Raw genomic sequence first — 22,877 nt, 5'->3', positions numbered from 1 at the left:
ATTTGAGATCAGGTTTCACATTTAAACAGTTAAATGCAGAACAATTCATAAAACAATTAAAGCAAAGAGAAAGAAGTGTCTGTGTCTTTAATGATGTTCATCAGAATCTAAAAATTCTAATTAGAAACTTTTTTTTACACTTAAAAATTTAGTAATTTATTCTGATTGGGTTGCTAATCCTCATTTTCTCAGGATGATTTAATTTATCTAAAAGTTTCCATTCTTTCATTCTTGTAAAAATATTTATGAATTGCTTTGTTTGGTTATTTAATATACAGGCAGTCTCTCACACCTTAGAAATCTCTGTGTTAGATTCAGAAGTTTAATTCATGGCACACAACATATCATTGCAATACTTCAAAGAGTAGCCTGAATATTACATGTGCTTTATATAATGCTAGTCCTAAAGTAAAAATATGTCTTCAAAACTGAATGCAATATTTGTCCTTGAAAAAAGACATCCTGGAATTAGAGTTAAGTAACTGGGAATTACTTGACGTATGCCTGCAGCAAAATATATCCATCATTAACATGACATACATATTAGATACATAGATATACAGCTCTTAATCTGTAAATATCCTTTATGTATGAATTAATTTTGACTTCTGTCAACATGCGAAATGCCCACTGGACATAGTCAAAGAAATGTATGCTTAGGGAATGACTTCAGTGCTAAAATGATAGATTAGTTTTTAAACATTTTCTTAGCAAACTATCCCAGCCAGGCAAACCCCAAATATCTCAGCTCTCAGGTTTACAGCCTATCCTGAACATGACATTGACATATGAAACATCTGTCTTCCAACACACCTTGGGATTTGACCTTCATTCGGATTTATAAAACAAAGGTAAATAAATAAAGTTCCTCCCACCTGACATGGCTGAATGGAAGGAGGCGTGAAAGGCCAGAAGAGATCGGGCTGATTGCAAGCAGCAGCCGTGGATCTGGTGACCTTTTCTGTTTGCTGCCTGCTAGCACCTTGTTGCTTGGCTGTAGGATAGCGGTTCAGAGCTGGCCAAACAAAAGCATTAGCCAGCAAACCCCCTCTGCTTTCCACTGGCATCCTGGCTCTACTGCAGTTTGCAAGCATGCACCCTTCAGCTTTATACAGTACAAAGCTCTGATCAAAGTCCCTCTGAACAGGCTTGGTCAGGCTGCTCGCTGGAATTTGAGCCCTTGTCAGTCACATTCGGAGTCTGCTGGTTGTACATTTTCTCCACTGAAAACAGGCTCTTTCTGAATCAGTATTGAGATTTACCCTTCAGCCACACTGAGACAGATGCCAGGGGTAAAGCAAGAATCTCAGAGAAAATCTGTAAATTAAGCATCCAAACAACAGCTGGACCCAGCTTGAATTTAATCATATGCAGACAAAACACTTTGGCCCTTTGGGGTTAATCAAATGAAATAAACTGCTGAAGTCAAGAAGAGTACTTGAGTCCAGCCGACAAAAACTGAACAACAAATCAAACCAAATAAGAAAATTTTTAGCAAAGTTTTCAATAATGCCTGAAAAATGCTGTAACTTTCAATTGAAAGATTTTGGTATAAAACAATGTATCAAGCAAAGGCTTCACTAAATAGGTCAAATTTCAACTTGCCAGTCTTTTAATGACTTATATACTAATTTCACCAACAGTCTTCCGTGGAGAAGCAAAGAAAGGCACAAATAGTGTTGAAATCAACTGAATAAGGTGCTCATTTTTTTCACTCGTGTACAGTAATTTTACTCAGTTCTACAAAGAGAAACGCTAACAAGAAATTCACATTGAGATGGAACTTTGAAGGAACAACATTTCTTGTTTTCCTTCTCCAGATCACAGCAAGGCAAAAAGTGCTGTCTATTTTCAGACAGTGAAGGTATGGAAATTAGGAGGAGCTCAGGACTAACACTAAGGACTAACGCTAAGAGGAATGCATTTGTAGCACAAGCATCAAAGCATCAGAAAGGACTGAGCATTTTTCTGGTTAGCAAAAGCACCACAAAAGATAGCCTGTTCATACAGTTCTCTGTCTGCCAGAGATGGATGTCTTGACAGAGAAGACAGGTAGTGATCAAACTTTTCTGAATTAAACTTAATGTTCATTCAAATTTTAGCCTTACTAATGAACAAACATGACTCAAAATGAGGGTCACAGTAGTATTATCCATGTAGAGATTTGATTTCTTCTCTGAGAATAAATTGAAGATTTTGTGATTAGGAATCTAATTCTCCTTTAAAAGGCAGTGACTGGCGAATTATGTCTCTTAGACTACAAAATAAATGATAAATGAATACACAAAAGGAATGCATTGCTAAGGCAGTACAAGTTCATGAAATATAGTAAGCCATCTAGTTCTTCTGGAAGTTTGCCAAGTTAAATCAATTGTTTGTTAATATCTCTCAGAATTTTTATGAAAACTATTTAATATCTAGCATTTAAACATCAATTCTGTAAGTATCTACATTTCAGTGGTTCTATCACAATTAAATAGTTGAATATACTCTCTGCTTTCAACCTGGATTTTATTTCTGATGTTCAAGAGATACTCTGTAGAATTTCTTCTCATAAAGTGCTTGAAGGACTGACAGAAGGAGTGCTAAAACATTTCAGCAGTCTCTTTTGATTGTTTGGATTCATACGGAGGTGTTGTTTTAATACTTTACAAGTTCTGTACCAGAAACAGCAGAAAATGAATTCAAGACCAGGTTTATTGTGAAATACTTCTCAATTTTTTGGTTTTGTAAAGTATGTATCTCATGATTACATCCTGCCAAAAATAATTATTCCCGATATCTAGTAATCTCTACTTTTCTTTAAAGATGGTATTCATTGTGAATATAATTTTGCTCATGCCTAGGGATTTTGAAGCCTCTACATTTCGTGCTCCTGAAAAATTTAATTTTGAAGGAATTTCTACATGTTGGGAATTTGGCAAGAGGAAAGATTTCTCTTGTATCATTTAAAAAATGCATGTGCAAAATGGATCAGCCTTAGGGTTGCTTATAGGTTTAGAGTTTAAAGATTATCTCCATGGAGATGGATTAGAAGGTGTGTAAAACTCAAAAGAACACTATTAAATTAACCAAATGTGGTACTTCTGGATAGGAAAAACAGATGTCTATGCATATATTGTTAGCCATCCTATTGAAAATGTTGTGCTTACAGTTAGATCCACAGAAAAGCATTCTTGCTAGCTGTTCAGAAGCCCAGAGACAGCATATAGGAACAGATTCCCAACAGTCCAGTCCAATTTATACAGATCAACCGAAATTTATTTCTTACCCATGCAGCTGATTTAGTTTGAGTAAAAACCAAGCCAAAATACCTATTTTTAACTTGATTCAGTTTCTTTGAATTATGGACCAAATTTAATTATAGGATGGAGCTGGCTTTGACAATTTGTCTAGAATAAGTAATGTTATTAGAAAACATCCTGTATGGTATTTATTTAATAGAAAGTCATATTGGCCAGAGGTATAGTGAAGGACTTCTAAATAAGACTGAGGAGAGATTGGACACAGTTTGTCCAAACAAACAAAACAATGGCTTCATTTCCTCAGCTGCAGAGAATGCTCTGGCATTATTGTATTTGTTGCCGTATTATAGACTATAGCATTTCTGAGTTGACTGAAAAGTGACGGAGACTGAATAATCTTTCACCTCTCCCTTTCAACAGCTGGAAAAAATATACTGGTGTTTTCTGTTCTGAGCCAGTGGAAGGAGGGAAGGGAAAACTGTTTTTCTACCTGAAGAGTAAAGAGAGGAGTGGTATCATGGGCCTGAGTCATCATCTGGAACAGGCACTGAGCACAAGCCCACCAAAGGCAAACAGTTTAGTTTGATTGATATGACACCTCTATTTAGAATCATGAAAAGGTTTGGTTTGAGAGGGACCTTTAATGATCATCTAGTCCAACTTCTAACTATGGGCAGACACATCTTTCACTAAACCAGGGGCTTGCTGGAATCAAGGTAACTCCTCTGGATAACACCAGGCACTCAGAGTAGATGTGGGCATGTCTGTGATTGTGCTACGTCACAAGACCAGCCAGGGATCACCTTCCTGTGCTTCCCACTTCCAAGCAGAGCTGCTGCACCTCTGCATTTACTGTGGAAAGTAAAGGGCCCCGCAGAGAACAACAGACTCACTAGCAAACACACCTACCCAAACCATGCTATTTTAGCTCTTCTCTCCTCTCAGTGTGGGCTTTAGTTTGTTGCTTTCAGGATAGGTGAATGAAGAACTGCCCAAACTGGTAAAGATGAAAGTTAGTGTCTAAAACATGTCAACTTAGGAACCCCATACCCAATACAGATATGCTGGCTATTCTAGCTATACATTCTCAAATGAAAAACCCAACCCAGAATCCAGATTTTGAATTTACAAACATTGCAATGTCCCGTATCATCTGATTCACTAGTTCATTCCCAGTACTCAGAGGAGTCTGGTAACCTACACTGCTACAAATGCACAAATACCCACAGGTGCTCTGCTGTCATCTGAACAGAGAAGAAAGTTCTAAGCATAGCTTCTCCACATTTTCATGTGTGGAAGCCACACATGAACAAGCAGCTTTCACAGAGCTAGCGATTATTTTCTCTCAACATGAAATAATTTATTTAAAATCAGCAATTATTTATAAATATAAATATTCAGGATACCTACACTACAAAGAAAAGCACTCCATGGACTGCCCAAGATATCAGGAAAGTGCTTTCTTAAGCTGCAAAGCGATACATTCTTCTAACTGCATCTCAGATTTCCCTCACAGTAGTAACGATAATTATAGTCTGAACTGCATTTAAAAATCACAATACTACATTGTTCAGTAACTTCATCTGAAACCACATCAACCAGACAGGATTGTAGCTCGCTTTCTGTATCTGGCATTATTTTCAGATGACACGTTCCATAACTCATATTACCAATATATGTCAATTGGAAGGACCGCCAGGAAGCTCTCTGTGAAATAGCCCAGTTTTAATTAGTTATATATCAGCACTGCTTTTGTAGCATATAAATCCTATATACACTTGTACACTGTGCTTCCCTTCACACCTGACTGCATTTTGCAGGGTTTTTCTTTGTGAAATGAAACTCAAATGAATTCTATTAGAATATACAAATCATGCTTTTCTTTGGTTGTGTCTCCTTACTTTTGGCCATTTTTTATAATTGATTCTGAGAAAAGGGTGAAATTGAACAGGACAGGACTGTCACATTCGAAGTGTGGAAACTCTCCATTTCCACTGTCTACTTTCCATTTCCACAAGATTAGTTTTTCTTGAAGCTGGGACAATATAGAAATTCAATGAAGTCATTAACTTGAAAAAAAAACCCCTAAATAAATAAACAGTAAATGTGTCCAAGTCTATGTGTTGAGTAAGAGCCATTGATAATGCATTCATTGATACTACTTATCATCACAAGCAAAAATACTTACATTTGCTGAAAGTTGAGAAGTAAGGGTAGCAACTTTCTCCTGCGATGCAACCAACTCTCTCCGTAGTTTCTGAATTTGCTAGAGAAACAACAGACTGCTGTCAGTATTTCAGCAATGTTTTCGTTGCAGTTATTTTGTATGTTTTCTTGAGAGACAACCAATAGGTTTACAATGTCTTAGCTTCAGATTTTAATCTCAAAACTATCCAGAAATACAAATTATTACAAGTTTTATTTCAGTGTTGCTCCAACTATTTTCTAGCACTTAACCGGTGTATCAGCCAGGATTCCAGTTAAGGGAGCACACATGGGCAAATGTTTAATTACTTTGTATGTATAATCCTTTTTTGCAAGGGAAATGTCATGGGTTTTTACCAAGTCCCACAAGTCCCAAACATATGCTTAGTGCATATGTCTCTCAAGGAGAGCCGTCCTGGATGCGGCCTGAGGTTTTGAAACACGAGTGCATTTGGGTGAGGTTCACTACGCCTGACTGTAGACATGATGCAACCAACATATGTTGAAAGTCTACATTAAACTAAGACAATGTGAAAAATGTACTCTCATGCTGCCTAATATGAAGAAGGCTTTGATGGCTACCTCAGACACAAATTTTTTTCTTTATGCATGTCTAAAATTAGTTGTCTTTTTTTCTCTAACACATGCTTCCTACAGTCCCTGAAATTCAAACATGCAACCTCTTTAAATCTTATATAGTATTCAAAAACTTGCTTGCCAACTTAAAAAAAATAAATGTAGCTTTAAATGTGCTTGTTGACATGAAAATAAACTCAAGACTCTTTTATCCTTTAATGAAAAACAGAATCCATAAGAAAAATATCTATTTCCATTTCAGCTGGAGTAGATACCTAACAGGAAGCTTGCACATCATTTTGGGCTCATTTAACCCTATTTGAGATCTTACAGAGACTTCTGGACACTCTACTGAAATCAAGCACAGCATGGAGTTTCACTTTGAAGAGCCTTTCATATTCAGCCATAAATTATTCCAGACAAGAGAAGCAAAATGGGTAAAACCAGCCTAGGAAAGGGAACATTTACAGTCACTAGTAAAGACCACTGCAGTACTTCAGTTTTATGACTCCCATGAAAACCAACAAGAAATACTGCACAAGCAACATGAACATGTTCCTGTACTTCTGTAACACAAAAATAGCTCAGTCATTTGCACTAGCTCAGTGAAACAGCGGCAGATTATCAAGCTGTTCTCCAACGTGGACTGACCCTTTTATTTTTCCAAGTTTTCTCTTTGGTTTTTAAATGCAATTATTTGACATTCCAGCTTAAGCTACACTTTCATCATATTCTTGCAAATTCACAAAGGTAGGTCTCATGAAGTGCTGTTCAACATCTTCTGTAAGAGCATCTCAAGCAGACCCAGATACTGAGAAAACATTATGTAGAAATACACAGGAAATAAATGTTGTTTAATTTTTATATTCAGACCTACATAAAGGCAATAAAATAAGGAACTGGAATTTACACTACTGAGCTATAACATGCCTCTTTAGCTCCTTTGTTTTAACTTAAAGAGATGTGAGCTTAGACTAAATTATATTGAAATATACTGCAGCAAGGAGGGAAGGATATGTTTATTTGTTCAATTTCCTCAAAATATCTTTTTGTTGACTTTTTCTTTGATTAGAAGAGTAAAAATAGGAGCAGTATAAATGCAGGAGTTGGAAGGCATGTAGCTCTGTGAAGTGGAAATGCACCCTTTGGTGCTGTATTTTATTGCAGCTAGTCTTTGGTGCCCTTTTAATTCAACCAGGACTTCATTTTGAGAAAGGCTGTAATTATATCCAGCTGCTGACCCAGGCTTGTCACCCATTCTTATACACTGTGAGGAGAAAGAAGCTATTTTCCATGTCAAATTTGATTTATATCTGAAATCAATCTGCATTGCTCTGAAATCCATCAAAGTGGTCAGTTTCAGAAATTTAATATAATTCAAAATGTGAGGGAGAGAAGTTCAAAGCAATCATTTGAAGTATTTTTCCTCCTGAAAGGCAGCACCTTACCTTGAATTGCACAATCCCTTAGATCCTGCACAGAGTGGTATTAAATCTGAAATCAGACCTATCAACTCCTCCACTCAACACCCAGTTCTCATTGATTCTTTTTATCTTTTCAGAATGACAGCCAGGAGGCTTTCTTCAGCACAATGCTGAGAAAACACCTTCTAGTACAATAAAAGCTGCACCAGGTTTCCACCAATACTTCTTAAAAGGTGATGCAAAGACACAGGGTGTATTTTCCCCACCAACTATGCAGTTTAGCCAAAGCAGGTAAACAATAAACTATAAAATAATGTCAGGCAATACAGAAGTGTAAAAATGAAGAAGTTCTTACCTCTGAATGTGCCTTTTCTTCTGCCTGGAAGAAAACAAAGAAGAAATGGCTTAGAATCAGTGTGCAACATAATTGGGGTAATAGAACATAAAAGCCAGCCAGAGTGAAGTGAAATGAATAGCTTCACGCATCTATTACATTTAAGGAAGGTATCCAGTAAAAATAATAAATGGAACTCTTTTCAACTTGCTTGGCAAAGTTCCAGCTGAAACCCCAAAGAGCTTGCCAGCGTACTGACAAAATGAAATGGTGGAGAAAGGGAGAGCAGGACCAGAACTACAGAAACTGCAGCTACATTTCTGAGATACAAACAAAAATTTACTATGTTCTTACTCTATGGGCCTTAGTCTGACACAAAAAAAAACATTTATGCTGCAATGTTTATTAGGGCTCCTGGATTTATATTTGTTTTACTGCATACCAAGACATGTTCCTAATATGATAATAAGTAATCTCTGATAAGAGAAGTTGACAACATACCTGTAAAACATACATTGGGAAAGGGGAGAGGAAGTTGCATTTCAATGTAATTTCTTCCATACAGAGTACTGACCAAAACATTAAGGGCTATCAAGGCATGTTAAAGTTTTCAATTAAACTTGCTAATATTATTTAATAATTTAAGTATTTGCCATCTTGCAATGTATTGTGTCATATATTGAAACTTTTTGCTCAGCAGCCTTTTTCCACAGGCTAAGAGACTAAACCACTGCAAGGCAAACCTTTGAAAGTCATTTAGTTTCTAAGCATTGGATCAGTCCTATTCAGGAGACATTTGGTGGACAGATAAATCTTGCTTCAGTGGGATTCTAATGGAAAAGAATGGCATGCCACGAGAAAGGAACCCTTTCATAACATAAAATAAGAATCAGTTAAAGTACTGGAAATCAATCCAACTCATGGTATGAAGTGGCCCACATTCAAAGCAGTCTACATTATCTGGAAGAGAAGTAAGCAGTAGAAGGAAAATGTATGTAGAGCAACTATCTATAAATAACATTAGAAACACTAAGAAAACCCAAGACAAGGGTTCTTCAAAAGTTCTCTGGCATCAGACTACTTTATTCTGTGTTATCAAAGATTAGTATAGCTGACTTTGAGCCTCTTTTAGGCACTAATTTTGGGCTGTTAGGATTTTAATGATTTGTAATAAAAATTATTTTTTTGCTTTACTTTGCGTAAAGGGAGAAGACTTCTGGAGAATTCCTCTTTCCATATATGCTTATCTGTTAGCAGTGACTAATAGACTGTGATGCTATGATGTTTGCCTTGGCAACACGTAGAAATGCTTTTGGCTGAAACTAGTCTAATACCTGACACATCACTACGTGAGAATGATTTAGCATAAAGATTTTTTTTCCCATCATAGATGTGACACACTAACTTTCTGATCAATGTTTACAAAAAAAGAGATCTCCCTACAGCAAAAAAATATTCTATTCCCATTATTGTTACATCAAATATGTAGTGCATGGAGGGTCACAAAGGGATTGAGGTGGTAATGTCCTTTTATGATTTCTTCAGTGACAACAAAATCAAAAAATTAGGATTGGTGACTTTTTCCTAGAACTGCCATGTGGGGACATGGTCCTTGTCCTTGGAGCACCAAACATGCTGATGAAGGCACTGCTACATGTCCTTACCACACAACTCCCCAATGCACAAGGAAGTGTTGCCTCTCCCCAGGTTCAGAGAGGTGGCTCTCACAAGTCAGATTTTGTGGGCAGTGAAGGAAGTAAATGAATGAGAAAGCCCAGGATTTTGGACATCCTACCAGCTTAAAAAAAATTAGAATCTGACAACCAAATGCATCTTGGTAGTTTTTACTTGCTCACACCATGGTAACCCAGGAGTCAGCCATTGCTCCAATAGGCTCTAAAAGGAAAAAATTCTTTTTCTCACTCTACTTCTGCATTATATGCATGTATCCCATCATGGCAAGGATTATTTTTCTTTTTTTTAACTCTTAGAATATTAAGGTACAAATGACATAGAACTCCTTCGAGCATGGCCTAGCACAATCAGTGTAGCCTAGGGAGTCAAAGTGTAGCTAATGCTGAGAGCCAGTGTGGGAAATTGGCAGTTAACTAAATATGGGAAAATTTAAGTGTTTCACCTACTGAGCAGGAGGAGACTGAAACAGGAGACAACCTATCATAATTTTTTCAATTACTCACAGGTCTAAATGAATTGAAACTGCCAAAACTGAATCAATTTACTACATCTGCTCACATGGTATATTCTTCTGTGAAACAAAATTGTTGTCTCTGTACATGCATATCTCTACAAGCTAGATTTCCAGTCTCTGCAAGTCAAGTCCTGAAAACCCAAATGCAAGCCAAGAAGAAAGCCAATATATACAGAAAAGAGTAGTGAAAGCAGAACTTCTGCGTCACTGGACTTATTCAATGGCAGAAAATAATGAAATGTCTCTTCTGAGTCTCATATCCTAATTCTCAAAGAAACAATCTTCAGAGACTGATTTGAAGATTTTCAAATATCCTCTGGTAATTATACATGAAGGTCTTGATCTTCATTTAGTACTTTGATTGAATTTCTAGAGTGATTAGGTCACAGAAAACACTAGCACTAAAGCTTCAGACAGCGCTTGAGAAATCTAATAAATACATTTAATTGAGATAACCCTGTGAAGCTATCCCATTGCTCTCCACTCAACTGATGTGATAGTGACTGTTAAACTTTCCAGGTTCCTACTCCACTTGTGCATCACCTTTTGATTAACTGCTGAGAAGTTTAAACCATTTTCAAAGAGGGCTCAAGCAGAAGAAATTTAAGTCAAAAATCATCGCTAAAAGTCAGTCCTAGTAATTATTTTATATCAATTTATTTCTGGACCTTTTCAGTTTTTTCTGCAGTTTCCATTATCTTGCCTACATATTCCATTGCTTAAGGACTGGGCTCAGCTGCAACGTGAATTCACAGTCAGAAGATATTTATAGTATGAACCTGGGTAAACAGCTTAAAGTTTATTTTTCAGGGAAAATACCACTCTTTAATATCATGGGATTTAGTTAATATTTCCAAGATACTCTGTTGAAATATAAAAGGTTATATAAATAGTAAGTATTAGTAAATTCTTGCCACATTACACAGTATCAGAACACAGATATTTCAGAGTTACTTACTGGGTGCTGAAAGCATCCTGTATCACTTTGTAGCTTGATTTTTTTCATCTATCAGTTTCATAACATTCTTCTATAATTTGACATCAAAGCTTGAATTATAATTTTTGACACACCTTCCCATGCAAACTGATTGTAGTGTCTCATAGACAAGGAAATAGTTCTAAAGATTTTTTCAACCACCAAAACATAAGTGAGAAGCTTAACTCTGAATGTAAGTCATGCCTCACATGTGCCCAGCCTGCATATACATTCTACACCTCCCCTCTCCTGCTTCCAAATAATTCAGGACTGGTCTGGACTGGAATGCAACTTGCAGTTTTAAGCCTGTAAAAACCTAAGGCAAGTGTCCTTGATGTTTTAGATATTCCCTTGAAAGAACCTTTTTGTGATTAAACAGAGCTAGGAGAGGCACCATTGTGCACAGATGCAACATGAGTTGCTAAACTTGAGTTAAACTTAAACCAACTTGAGTTTAGCACTGAGACAGAGCTACCAGTGCTACAAATGCATTGAACTGCAGGAGCTTGGCACTCCTAGGCAAGAGCTGCTGCTGGCTCTGGGTAGAGGAGTCCACCTCTGGAATGTCAGCTGACACTATTCAACAGCTGGACATATGGAGAGGACACACACTACTCATGAGTGCATGGGGTGAAAGCAGGTGAGTGGGCTGCTCTCCTGTGAAAAGGGAGCATGTAGGTGTACTTCATGAGGAGGTTACAAAGCAACTGCTGTGTATCAGCAAGGGAATGTCCAAACATGTTCAACTGCTCCCTATGGATGATTTCTTATTAGTAGAACAACCAAAGCTATAAATGATGCAAAATATATAAAAAATCCCCCATAAGATTAAAAAAAACAACAAACAAACCAAACAAACCAAACAATAAAATACAGGAAAAAAAAATCAATCCCAGAATAACTTCTGGAGATAGAAACAGATATTACTCAATCTAATTAACTTAACTAATAAAGATTAAAGTTTTAGAAAGTTATTCTCTTCTCTTTGTAAATAACATCTACATGCTGCCACTTGCAAGAAAAATCAGTAGACAATTAAACTCCAAATTACATCTCCTTTACACTACAGCAATCATGTAGTTTTCAAGAAGTTTACCTCAAACAAGGCCAGGGTAGAAACAATTTTCTAAGTTATGCACTAGCTGAAGGTAAGCAAAATGACTCAAAATGATCAACTACAATAGCATAAAGGCCCCCATAAGAGAGACACTCTTAGACTTTCACCTTTTTTTAGCTTTCAAAATGTATACTGGGTGATTTTAAACATTAATTCGCAATTCACATAAAAAGGTGAACATAACGTTTTCTAAAATAGTATGTAGTAGTACAAAGCTGAAAACAAACATTCCTACTTTATTGTAGCAAAATTCTAATTCTCCTAGATCTCAAAGTATTGAAATTTTCACAAACAATGAAAAAGAACAGAGGCAGGCAGAACTTTTTTCTAAAATATCAATACTCACCGTAGAGTAGAGGGAGGATGTGCTGGAGACAAGTGATAATGAGGACCCATGTACTTTAAGAAAAGGAAAATAACATGAAATATTGCTGAAAGCATAAAACTTCCCCCATGTAGCTCAATAAGTGAACAAATTTTTAAAATGAGAACCAATTTTCTACAAAGAGCAATTATGAGCTATCAGTATAGAATAGCTATTGATAGATCTCCCTGCATTTAGAAAGACTGGCCTACACAGAAAAACATTTTCCTATATATGGGGCAGGTGAATGAGCCAATGACGTTTTATATTATTATCAGCAAACCAAGCATCAATTTTGTTGCTTTGACAAGAAATCACTTGATAAATACACTCTTCAGAGAAACCAGAAATCGAGCTGTTTATACACCTCTCCTAAGTTCACCAAAAGATTTTAGTAAGAGACTACACTTTGGAAAACAATTCATTCTGTGGGGTGAGCTCCCAAGCTTTCTTCAGAAAGGCTGACCTGTGTAGTTGTAGTCCACGGGAAGGGTTAACTGTGAGGGGGAGTGAAATATTTCCCTTAATCCTCAGTGGAGTCAGCCTCAAAAGAATTGAGTGAATGTTGCAGGGCTGCACTTTAAGAAATGGGGTTCCTGGACTACGTGGAAATGGCAAATGAAGACTAAAACTAAAAAAAAAAAGCCCTTTTTTTGCTTCTGATGACTCTCCTGAGGAAGGATATACCCACAGATAACTTCAAGGAAGATAATCTATTTCATTACATCTTTTTATTTTTGTTTTACAAGATTTTTTTAAAAATATTTATCATTTGCTGGGGTTTGATTAAAAGAAAAAAAGTACTTTGCTTTAATAGCTACCTGTCTGCAAAAAAACAGACATTAAAAGAATACTTGGATTAGCCAAATGGACTTCAAATCTAGTTTTGTATTTATAGAAATGTGGTACACTGACCATTGAAATGGAGTAGCTTCCAAAGTATGTTTGATTTTCAGTCTCTGGTTTAAATGTCTGAGCTAAACTGCCATTCTGCACTCATGCACTGTGGCTCTATGCATTACCTCACTTGTTTCATGTTAACCTTCCTCAGAGCTCCTATCTTAAAATACATTTGACCTTCTAACAGCATCATTTCATGTTAATCTCTAATGATTGTAAACTGCTGAAAACTGTTTATTGCTGCTGCATTGACTTTAATTTACTCAGTTTGATCATAGTTATCCACTCCAGCTGGATATGAAACAGAACCAATGAAACAGCTTTCATCAAACCCACTGGTGGCCCATTACTGAAATTCTACATTTAACACCTCTTTTTCTATGCATTAATTGCTTTGTTTTCTCTATTATTCTTCCAGTGTTTCCTTTGATAATTCTGTTCCTCAGCAAAGGGTCTGTAGTCAGCTCTGTCCTTGAATTATGTGATACTCTTTTGTGCAGTCAGCCATCCTCTCTGTGCTGACAACTCACAGCTTGAGTTGTCCTGCACCCTGCTGCTAGTATTACATACCCAGATGTCTGCCTGATATATCATCTAAAATACAGTAAAATGAATCAAAAAAGTAGAAGCATTATTTGTCTGTTGTTTTATCTAGGACTTTTTTCTCCCTTTTATCTCGTGACTATGACCTTTGGGGCTAAGGCAAGACCTTTTTAATTTGATTTACATTGTCATCATTTAGCAGTAAACAAGATGAGTGTTACAGAATGAATTGCATAAAATTTCAGTTGTCTTTTTTGTTTAATTAAAGCATTTAAGGACTTTACACTCATGGGAATTTTGCAAATAATCAGATTTATCAGAAATGTTAGTCAGAAGAAAATGTTACAGTGGATTTAATCAGGTTCTCTGTGGATGAAAAAAGAGCAAAACCCAAAACCAAACAAAAAAAATATTCACCAAGATCCATATGTTGCAGACAGCATTAAAGAAAGCAGACAGTAATAATCTGCATAAAGTAGTGAGGTCAGTTTAAATTACAGAATTTCAATAAAGAAATTCACATGGTGTTTGCTGCAGGAGGCTGTAGAAAAGTGGGAAGTTTAAATGACTTCAAAAAAAGGGAGATGTTAAGCAGCACTGGTGTTTAGGGGGAAAAAAAGGAAGCACAGAAATAGGACTAAGAAAGCAGAGAAACACAGTAGTCAAGGTATGTTCAGACATTTCAGATTTAGAGGAAAAAAGAATAATTTTCCAAGAATGGCTTCCTTTCCTCCAAAATTTCTCATAGAGGATTTGTACATGTATGAGGTACATACAGCATTGCTTATTACTGGGTGAAAGTAATACCTTCCATGTTTCAGGATAAGAAAGGCTTGTGAGTCCAACTCAACAGGATCAATAAAAACTTCTCAAAATCATTTAAGTTTCTGTGGTGCAGAAGAAATATTTTAAAATTTTACTATGCTTTGGACATCTATTTTGGGACACGTTTGCCAATCTAAGTAGTTACTCAGCCTTACCTTCTTCCATGCTGTCCCTGAATGAACCGGAATGACTGATTGCTCGTGGTCTCTCTTCTAAGGAAGTAGCACTGCCACACAGCTGGGAGTCATCGTAGAGATCAAAGGAAGTGTCTTGTGCAGGGATGCTGTTTGAGCGCATCATGCTGGGTCCAGGAAGGTTAAACTGTGATAGGTTGGTTGGACTCACTGGAATAAAAAGCTTTATTAATGAAGCACGTTTCCATTAAGTGAATTTTGCTTCTGCACAAAATTGCAACGTAGGACTAGCATGATTAGGTGGACTTCATGCTGTTGAGATAATGGAAGGCTTTCATTCTTACATTTAAAGTTTCAACTAAAAGGTGGAGCAGATGGCCTCAAAGGAGCTGGAGCTGGATGACATTGATCCTATAAAACACATGGTAACACTAACACTGGTGTCTGAACACCCTTTGGCAATCCATAGAAAATCAATGGGGGAGATTCAAAAGTTAAAAAGGAAAAAGAAGTCATAAGTATTTTTATAGGCAGCTCTTCCAATAAATCAGTATCTGTATTTTATATTTATATACCTGTATTAGTGACTGCTATTACGGACAAAGTTAATTTGCATATGCAAGACATTTATCCTTTGATTTTCAGGGGCACCTACTAGGTTAAATATTTGTGCAAAGGCCTCAGTTGAATCTCATCCTAATAAACAGGTGAAGTCAGACATGGTTGAAATCAGGAACAGCGTTGATGAACCTACTTTAAGCTTTCAGAAAGCTCTTTGGCCAGTAGGAAGGAATGCCTGGCTATGGCATCCTGGACCACACAATCTCAATGCCTAGAAGAAAAAGCTAACTGTCTAGCCAAATTCAGCCTCAGTATTTGGACTTTTATTTTAGATCATCCAAGATGTGTCATAAGTTATAAACTACCAGGACAGCTGGGTTATGAGAGCAAATTATTCCACAGGGCTGTGAAAACTGAAATAAAGCAAAGGACAATGAAAAAATAAATTTTAAACCCCCTGATCTTATTTCTCTCTATTGTGAGTTCACAAGAACTATGAACAAAAAGAAAATGAGATAATTTTAAACAGAAAATAATATAGTGAAAAAAACACTGGTTAGAACTGTGACACAGAAAAATCTGTGTCTAAAACTACAGGAGGAAAATTCAAAGCAGTGCCTTGTTTAGCAAGGATCCAATTTCATTTTTAAAAGTAGCTTAGCTCAACTTCTTTTCCTGCGTGTACTAAAGACTAACAGGTGTATGTCTGATCAAATTTCTTTTGAATGATTGTAACCTACAGATGCCATAAGCTGTGACAGAGAGATAGAAGTCTTAATTCTTCAAAGGATGTTAGTAATTCCTTACTAGGGGCCTAAATCATAAAAACCTCATTGTGAACCTAAGTATTTGTCAAGTACAGTGGAGATAAGTGGGTTTTATTCAGAATGAATAAAATAAGTAATACTATAAAAAATAAACTTGTGTTGGATTAATTTGAATCAATATTCATAATAACCAAAGATATACCTTGGTTCATAATCAAATAAAACTGCAATGTCACTCACATCCCAAAATACAATATTGCATTCAAGGATAGGTTTGGATTTGGCCCAGCACAGTTATAGCGATATCCAGCTACTGAAACATATTGAAAAGGTCTACCTCAAAGCAGACCTCTATGTAGGAAAAATGCAATGTTTAGTTTCTGACATTCACTAAAATCACTGGAAAGAATCTGACTGACTGTGAAACCTAAAAGATGAATAGCTTTGAACTAGAAGCTAATTTCCAGCCCTCCCTCAAAATTTATCTCTTTGGTCAAGTCATAAAGAGTCTCTGCTTCTTTTCTTCCTCTGTGCAAAATAGATGGCACTTCAACCCACTTCATTAACCACACTATGAGTTTCCCCTCATTAGTGAGGTACAACAATACGGCGATGACGATGTTAAAAATAAACTACCTAGTCTGGCAGACTGAGAAATATGTACAGCTGAATTTTATGGTTCTGTTACAGAGGGGGAGAAACAGTGAAGGGAAACAGCATTTACCCAGGTTGGAAAAGTGATATTTTCCAGTTGCAGATGAAGACATAGCTGAAGGAGAAACAAGCGGGGACTGACTGCCAGTGTCTTGCAGGCCTCCAGTTGAATGGGAGCGCAGCCATTCCTTGCCTTCCTCCTGACTTGTCTGCCGGGATGATGGTGTATATCTGAAAAACCACAGCTGGTATGCTCAAGACAACGACAAGGTGATGTCTTATAAAGAAACAGGTGTCACATAAATACCCTTCACCAGTAAGGTAGAACAAATCCCTAGGAAAACATCAAGTCCAGTCAAGTGATTATCACCAGAGATTTTAACTAGGTACAATTTAACACTAGGTTACACCAAAAACATACAGGACTTGAACTCCCCTTACTCTTCATCCCCCTCCCCAAAACAGCATTCCCTTCTTTTGAAGAGACAGGATGATAAACCATATCAGACAGACAACTGAGCTGACAGAAAAGGACTTCAAAGCTATGGGAAGTGTACAGGCTGATGCAAAAGCTTGGAAGCTGTATGGTTAAGATAGGGAATGGGCAGAATAGAAGCCAAGGAACATTAGTAGCCACTTACAAAATGACATCTGTCACACAACATGTGGGCAATTGATTAGATGACAAGAGTGAAACAGATCAACAATTCTGAAAAAGGAGTTTGCATTGGTAATGACAGCTACTCGGTCATACGCACTAGGTCTGCCACTCTGAATGCTACCTGACTGTGTCCTGCCTCAAACTGAGGGGAGGGAAAGGGACAGGAAAAAAAAACAATTAGCAGAAACAAGTTCTCTGGAAGGAAGAAGTTTGGCAATCAAATAATTAATCAACTGCTTCCTATGGTAAACCAATAAAACAAGCGCAATGTAACATGTGGGCCAAGAGGAAGAATTGGTAACTCACTGGTCCAGCCTTGGCTGAGCTGGAAGAAAGGCAATTCTGGCAGTAATTAAACATTAAAATGTGCAGACAGTGTGGGTCTTAATCAAGAGATTTGTTTTCAGCAGTGTCTGAAAATCTGAATGAAATGCTTCATTCAGACAATATCCTGTTATGAAATGAACACCTTCTTTGCTACTGTCATGAGCCGTCAGTATTCCCCAAAACAGCAGAGCAGAAAGGGCTTTTGATATTCTGGCTTCAGACTTGTGAGGGACAAGTGTTTCTGCTTAGAGAGAAGATTAAATGAACATGTAAGTTCTTGTGTTGTGCTTGGGGTTTTGTACAATATTTTACAGCAGTAAACCATCTTGTCCTTATTAAATATTTACTTCCTTTCTCCTTTCAAAAACAGAGCTATGATCTTTGCCTATAATTGTGGTAAAGCACAGAGTTACTGAGTGGTTATCGGATTGGAAAGACAGTAAAATGAGAATTCAGTATCTGAGTTTTGGACTGGGATCTGTGCACATTAAATCAAACTGAATCTTTTCCTGGGCTAACTGATCATTCTTATATGCCTATAAGCACTATTCCCACTCCAATTCACTTTCAGCTTTCAGCCACCATTACAGCTGTACAGCCACAAACTTTGATCATCCCATAGTATCCTCACAGGGTCCCTATTATGCTTTTAATGTCTTCCACCTTTTCCATTCTCTCTAAATCCATACTGATTGTTGTGCGATTATAAAAAAATTGACTAAATTCTTATTAAGGAAGAGCTACTGCAGAAGGTTAGAAAGTGCATTATAGTGACTTTATTTAGCACTATCTTAAAATTTCATGAATATTTATTCCTAGCTCATGAGATTTAATGGTGCAATCTCAGTTATTGGAAAGCTGCAGTGTCTGTGTTCATGCACGTATATCCTTGCTTGCCAAATCTTCTTCCTGGATTGGGGAGATGGGCTTCCATGCTTCGTGAGACTAGCCAAGTTAGACAATGATTTACTCTTTTCACCTTGGAGGAGAGAAGAGGGTGAATAAATTCTGTTTTCTGTGATGAAGACAGAATTCAGTGAAGAGTTATTATCAAAGTTGGACTCTGAATTGCTGGATAAGGACAAAGAAAACTGTATGGAGCAGCGCGTATTTTATACTTACAAACTTTGGATAGTAAAATTAGTATTTTCTAGCCCTACCCTTCAATAGCTCTCCAGTTCAAGTTGCATGAGTGTTTGCATGAGTCCAAAGTCAGATCCACCTCCAAAAGCTTGTTTCTCTCAATAATGTTTTCAATAATTAGTCCTATTGAATTGCATAAATATATTATTCTGTCTCTCTTAGCTCTCCAGAATTCAATGCCTTTTAAGATTCATTCCATAAGGAAATGATTCCTAATACTTTCCATGGTATATCTTGAAAGAAGATTTATTCCTTAGGCAGACATAGAAAGAAAAAGTCCATTGTTAAAATTTACACTTTCTGGTTTGAATTGAAATTTCAAGAACTCTGTTGTAAACAGGATCAACAAAAGGCGAAAGAAAAATAAGGGCAGCATAGAAAAGGTTACAAGAAAATAGAAAAGCAGCAGTCATGCTCAAAAAAAATATATATACCTTAATCCCTTTTTGGGTAGTGTATTTCTGTCAAGCTGCATGCTGTTAAAACAAAAAAAAACCCCAAAGGACATACAGTAAACAGGACTGTTCAGAATTACAAAATTTAAAGCTCTAGGTTTGTGTGAATAACAGAAGGTCATTTAATGCCTTTTAATATAACTTTCATGATAAATCCTTTACTCATTGGAAGGAACAATAGGACATGGACTACTGCACATTCATTTTTCATCTAGACTGCTCTGGGCTGGGTCAATAGTAATTTGGAGACTGTCCAATTCAGAAAGAAGTGCTTCTTTACCATTTCTAACCTTTCTACAGCTTTGCTCTGCAATCTGTGTGAGAATCATATGGTCACAGTATGAATCTTCATTTTTCACAGTTGCTTATGATAAAGCAATAGATTTCCAAAAGAAATGAAGGTTGTGGCACCTGCTAAGAGACAGCATGGCCTTGCCAGAAGCCAAATGACAGCTCTGCATGTAGAAATATGTCCTAAAAATTCAGACACTTTGCTTTGTGTTGTTGAGGGGCTCACACAGTAAGGCAACAGTGGGCACAATGAAAAGTGGCACCAGAGCAAGGTTGTTCCATTTTGCTGCACACAGTGTCAGAGTGGCTGATTACCCAAAATACATGGATGGAGTTTTTCTCAGTTAAACCCCATCACTAGAAGAGAACCCAAGTGTCTAGCCCTCCTTCCAAGTGTTATTTCAGCATTTCATCATAAAGTCTTGGTAAGCAGGTCTCTGGTCAGTGTGGTTTGAACCAGTTATTATCAAGCATTGCAAAGTTCTCTCCCTTTAGAACATAGCTTAGTGTCACCATATGGATTAAATGGTAAAATGGCTTTTCAAAGCTTCTGTATTACATATCATGATCACACCTCTGAGAGCAGCAGTAACTTAGGACACTTGCCACCCAAGAAATACCCTTATTAAAGGTGTTTCCTATTGTGCTGTGGGTGACAGGAGTCCTACTGTCATGTATCCTTGATGCTAGTAGATAAAGGCAGTGAAAACACTGTTGGCATAGACAATGCATTACTATCAGGGGCTGGACAAATGGAAGCAATCTACTCCTACCACCAGGAAATTTTACAGACAATTTTACTAGTTAAACAAAGGGCCCTGTTCTGCATTTGGAGAAAGCAAATGGAAGGACAAAATCAACAGTATTTCAGTACAGGCCCAGCTATCATGGTCCATGTGAGAGTAGTCTCATATCAGATAGACATACTGTATTTTCAGCATTTTGCTCCCAACATAACTAACAGGACCTAGAATGGCTGGCAAAAAGAAAACATAAACTTGAATGAATGATTCACTTTTTTTTTTTTTTCCACAGAGAAAATGGGGCCTTGATGTTCCTTTATTTATCCTTATGCACCTCTAAATTTCAAGATGAATAAACATGATCATAACACCAGTTTCTTATGCAAACACTTAAAAGTCCAAATGAACAGTGTATTTTCCAATATTACTTTAACTTGGAGATATATGTATTTAAAAGTAATCTATAGCACATTATCTAAAAATAAGGGAGTCAGTTCTCTTTTAAACCAACCCACAAGCCAAAAGGTATGGCAGGCATGAAAGTACGTTAAGAGTGACCATAGGATTTTCCAAAAATCTTTAAATTCAGATGATCAAATGAAATAGGGATGAATGTTCCTCAACATAAACATGCAGTTAATGCAACTACATTAAAGTGAGTGTAGCAAATGCTCATTGTGCCTTACAAAGATGCTCCTAGATTTTAGATAATGACATGAAATAATTAAGCATAGTTTCACGTAACTATTACTTCAGACCAATAACTGCCCTTGTCTTTTTAATATCTGGAATTATTCGTGCACCAAAAGCTCGGTTCATTGCTTCCACAGAAACTGGACTTTTGGTAAATAGAACTTAATATACCTCACATCTCTAAAGTTGATAATGATAACAAAGACAGTGCTTTCCTGAAAGAAGCAATGGACAAAGAGCAGTATAAAGTGAGGATGAGAATATAATAATATTACTGATATTTTCCTTTGCCATGTAAACTGGAAAAGGCAATCTTGCAAAAAGAGAAATGAAGATGTAGGCTGAAGTTATCAAGTCCGCTGTATTTCATTCTCTTTTGTTTATTTTACACTGCTGAAACTGGCTGCAACTTCTATAATGGAAATTACAGGAAGCCTTACATTGATCATTTTCCTACCTGCCCTTGATGATGAGGTTATCTTGGGAAAGGGCCATAATAGCATATCCTTGAGCTACATCTAACTCCTTCAGAGCTGCTAGAGAATGAAACAAATTCTTGGAAACTAAGAAACAGCTACAGAGCTCCATGACAGGCTGGGCCAAGCTGATATAGGTCTTACAAATTAGTATGTACAAGGCTAGGCATATAAAAGAATTAAATACATGATGCATTATTTCACACCTTAAAACCACAACTATCAATCATGATCAATTTTTTAAAAATTTGAAAGTCTTGAAGGGCTTAAGTGGATTTCAATGCACTTTCATAGCACTCAAAACTAAACATTCTTTTAAAGCAAACTAGAGAAAGCCAGTCATGTAACTAAAAACCACTTCTACTCTGCTAATCTTAAAATGCAGATATTACTGCTATTATTTCTATATTTCTGCATTTTTATGCCTTCATTGCTTTGTCCTTCAGATTTAGCAGAAGAAAGTTACAAATTTGCAATGCTCAACAGCAATTAAGGGTTTGAAAGAACTACTGGTGATGTGTCCACCTGCAAAATTTTACAACTAAAGCAGTAATATTTTCAATCAACCCCAGAAGATGTTTTTATTTTAGAGCGTAAGAACCTGCATGATTATTTTAATCCCTCTAAATTGCTGTAAGGTAAAATAGAAGAATCCTATCATACAGAGAGCTACACTTCTGTGACAGTAGTAGAATTAGGTTTTTCTAAATATTGCTAGTGCAAAACCAGCAAAAGGCCTAAGAAAGATGCAAAATCTGCCTTCCTTCTGAAAAAAAAAATTGCTTGCTTTTACTGAGTCTATTTTCTGCTTGTTACAATGCAACAGAATCTCATTAAATGATGCAGAATTTGGCTAGAGTGAACTTTGACACTGCACTCCAGGAGTTGTCAGGCAGCTCTGTGTTGATGCTATACCATCACTCCGTGGGCAGCCTGAAAAGTGGGCAATGTCTGAGCATCCCTGGAGGAATGGGGGGAAAATATAGCAGAGACCTTGCAGATTTGCTGTCTCCATGAAAGGTGACTCTTTTTTTGGAGGCAGTCAAGGGCTACTTTCCTTCAGAGAAAACACGGAGGTACCCTGAAATTTTGTTCTAATTTTCTGTGTTCTTTCCAGCTGCTTTTTCCTAAACTTGAAACTTTCCCAAAGTCTTAAGTATAATGGGATATCTACTTTCTAAAACTTATATGCAATATTTTCATTTTCAAAATACTTTGTCCCAGCATGGCACTACAACTGTACACATGTTCTGC

General features: G+C 36.8%; 1 protein-coding gene across 8 annotated transcripts in view; it reads right to left on the bottom strand.

Moving 5' to 3' along the window:
• Nucleotides 1-22,877, bottom strand: part of NAV3 (neuron navigator 3) — a 509,399-nt gene that overhangs the window by 31,829 nt on the left and 454,693 nt on the right. For 6 of the 8 annotated variants that reach the window (XM_039704096.1, XM_039704092.1, XM_039704093.1 and 3 more), the window contains 6 exons: nt 19,400-19,441; nt 16,905-17,065; nt 14,874-15,062; nt 12,433-12,485; nt 7,806-7,829; nt 5,434-5,511 (listed from right to left, as the gene is read on the bottom strand). In XM_039704096.1, the coding sequence (XP_039560030.1) occupies nt 5,434-5,511; nt 7,806-7,829; nt 12,433-12,485; nt 14,874-15,062; nt 16,905-17,065; nt 19,400-19,441 (547 nt within the window). The remainder of the gene's footprint in view (nt 1-5,433; nt 5,512-7,805; nt 7,830-12,432; nt 12,486-14,873; nt 15,063-16,904; nt 17,066-19,399; nt 19,442-22,877) is intronic. The other 2 variants (XM_039704094.1, XM_039704097.1) reach the window with 1 other exon arrangement.

This window comes from Passer montanus, unplaced genomic scaffold (genome assembly GCF_014805655.1).
Source record: "Passer montanus isolate IOZ18808 unplaced genomic scaffold, ASM1480565v1 scaffold17, whole genome shotgun sequence".
NCBI lineage: Eukaryota > Metazoa > Chordata > Aves > Passeriformes > Passeridae > Passer > Passer montanus.
This window is presented reverse-complemented; position numbering and strand designations above follow the sequence as displayed.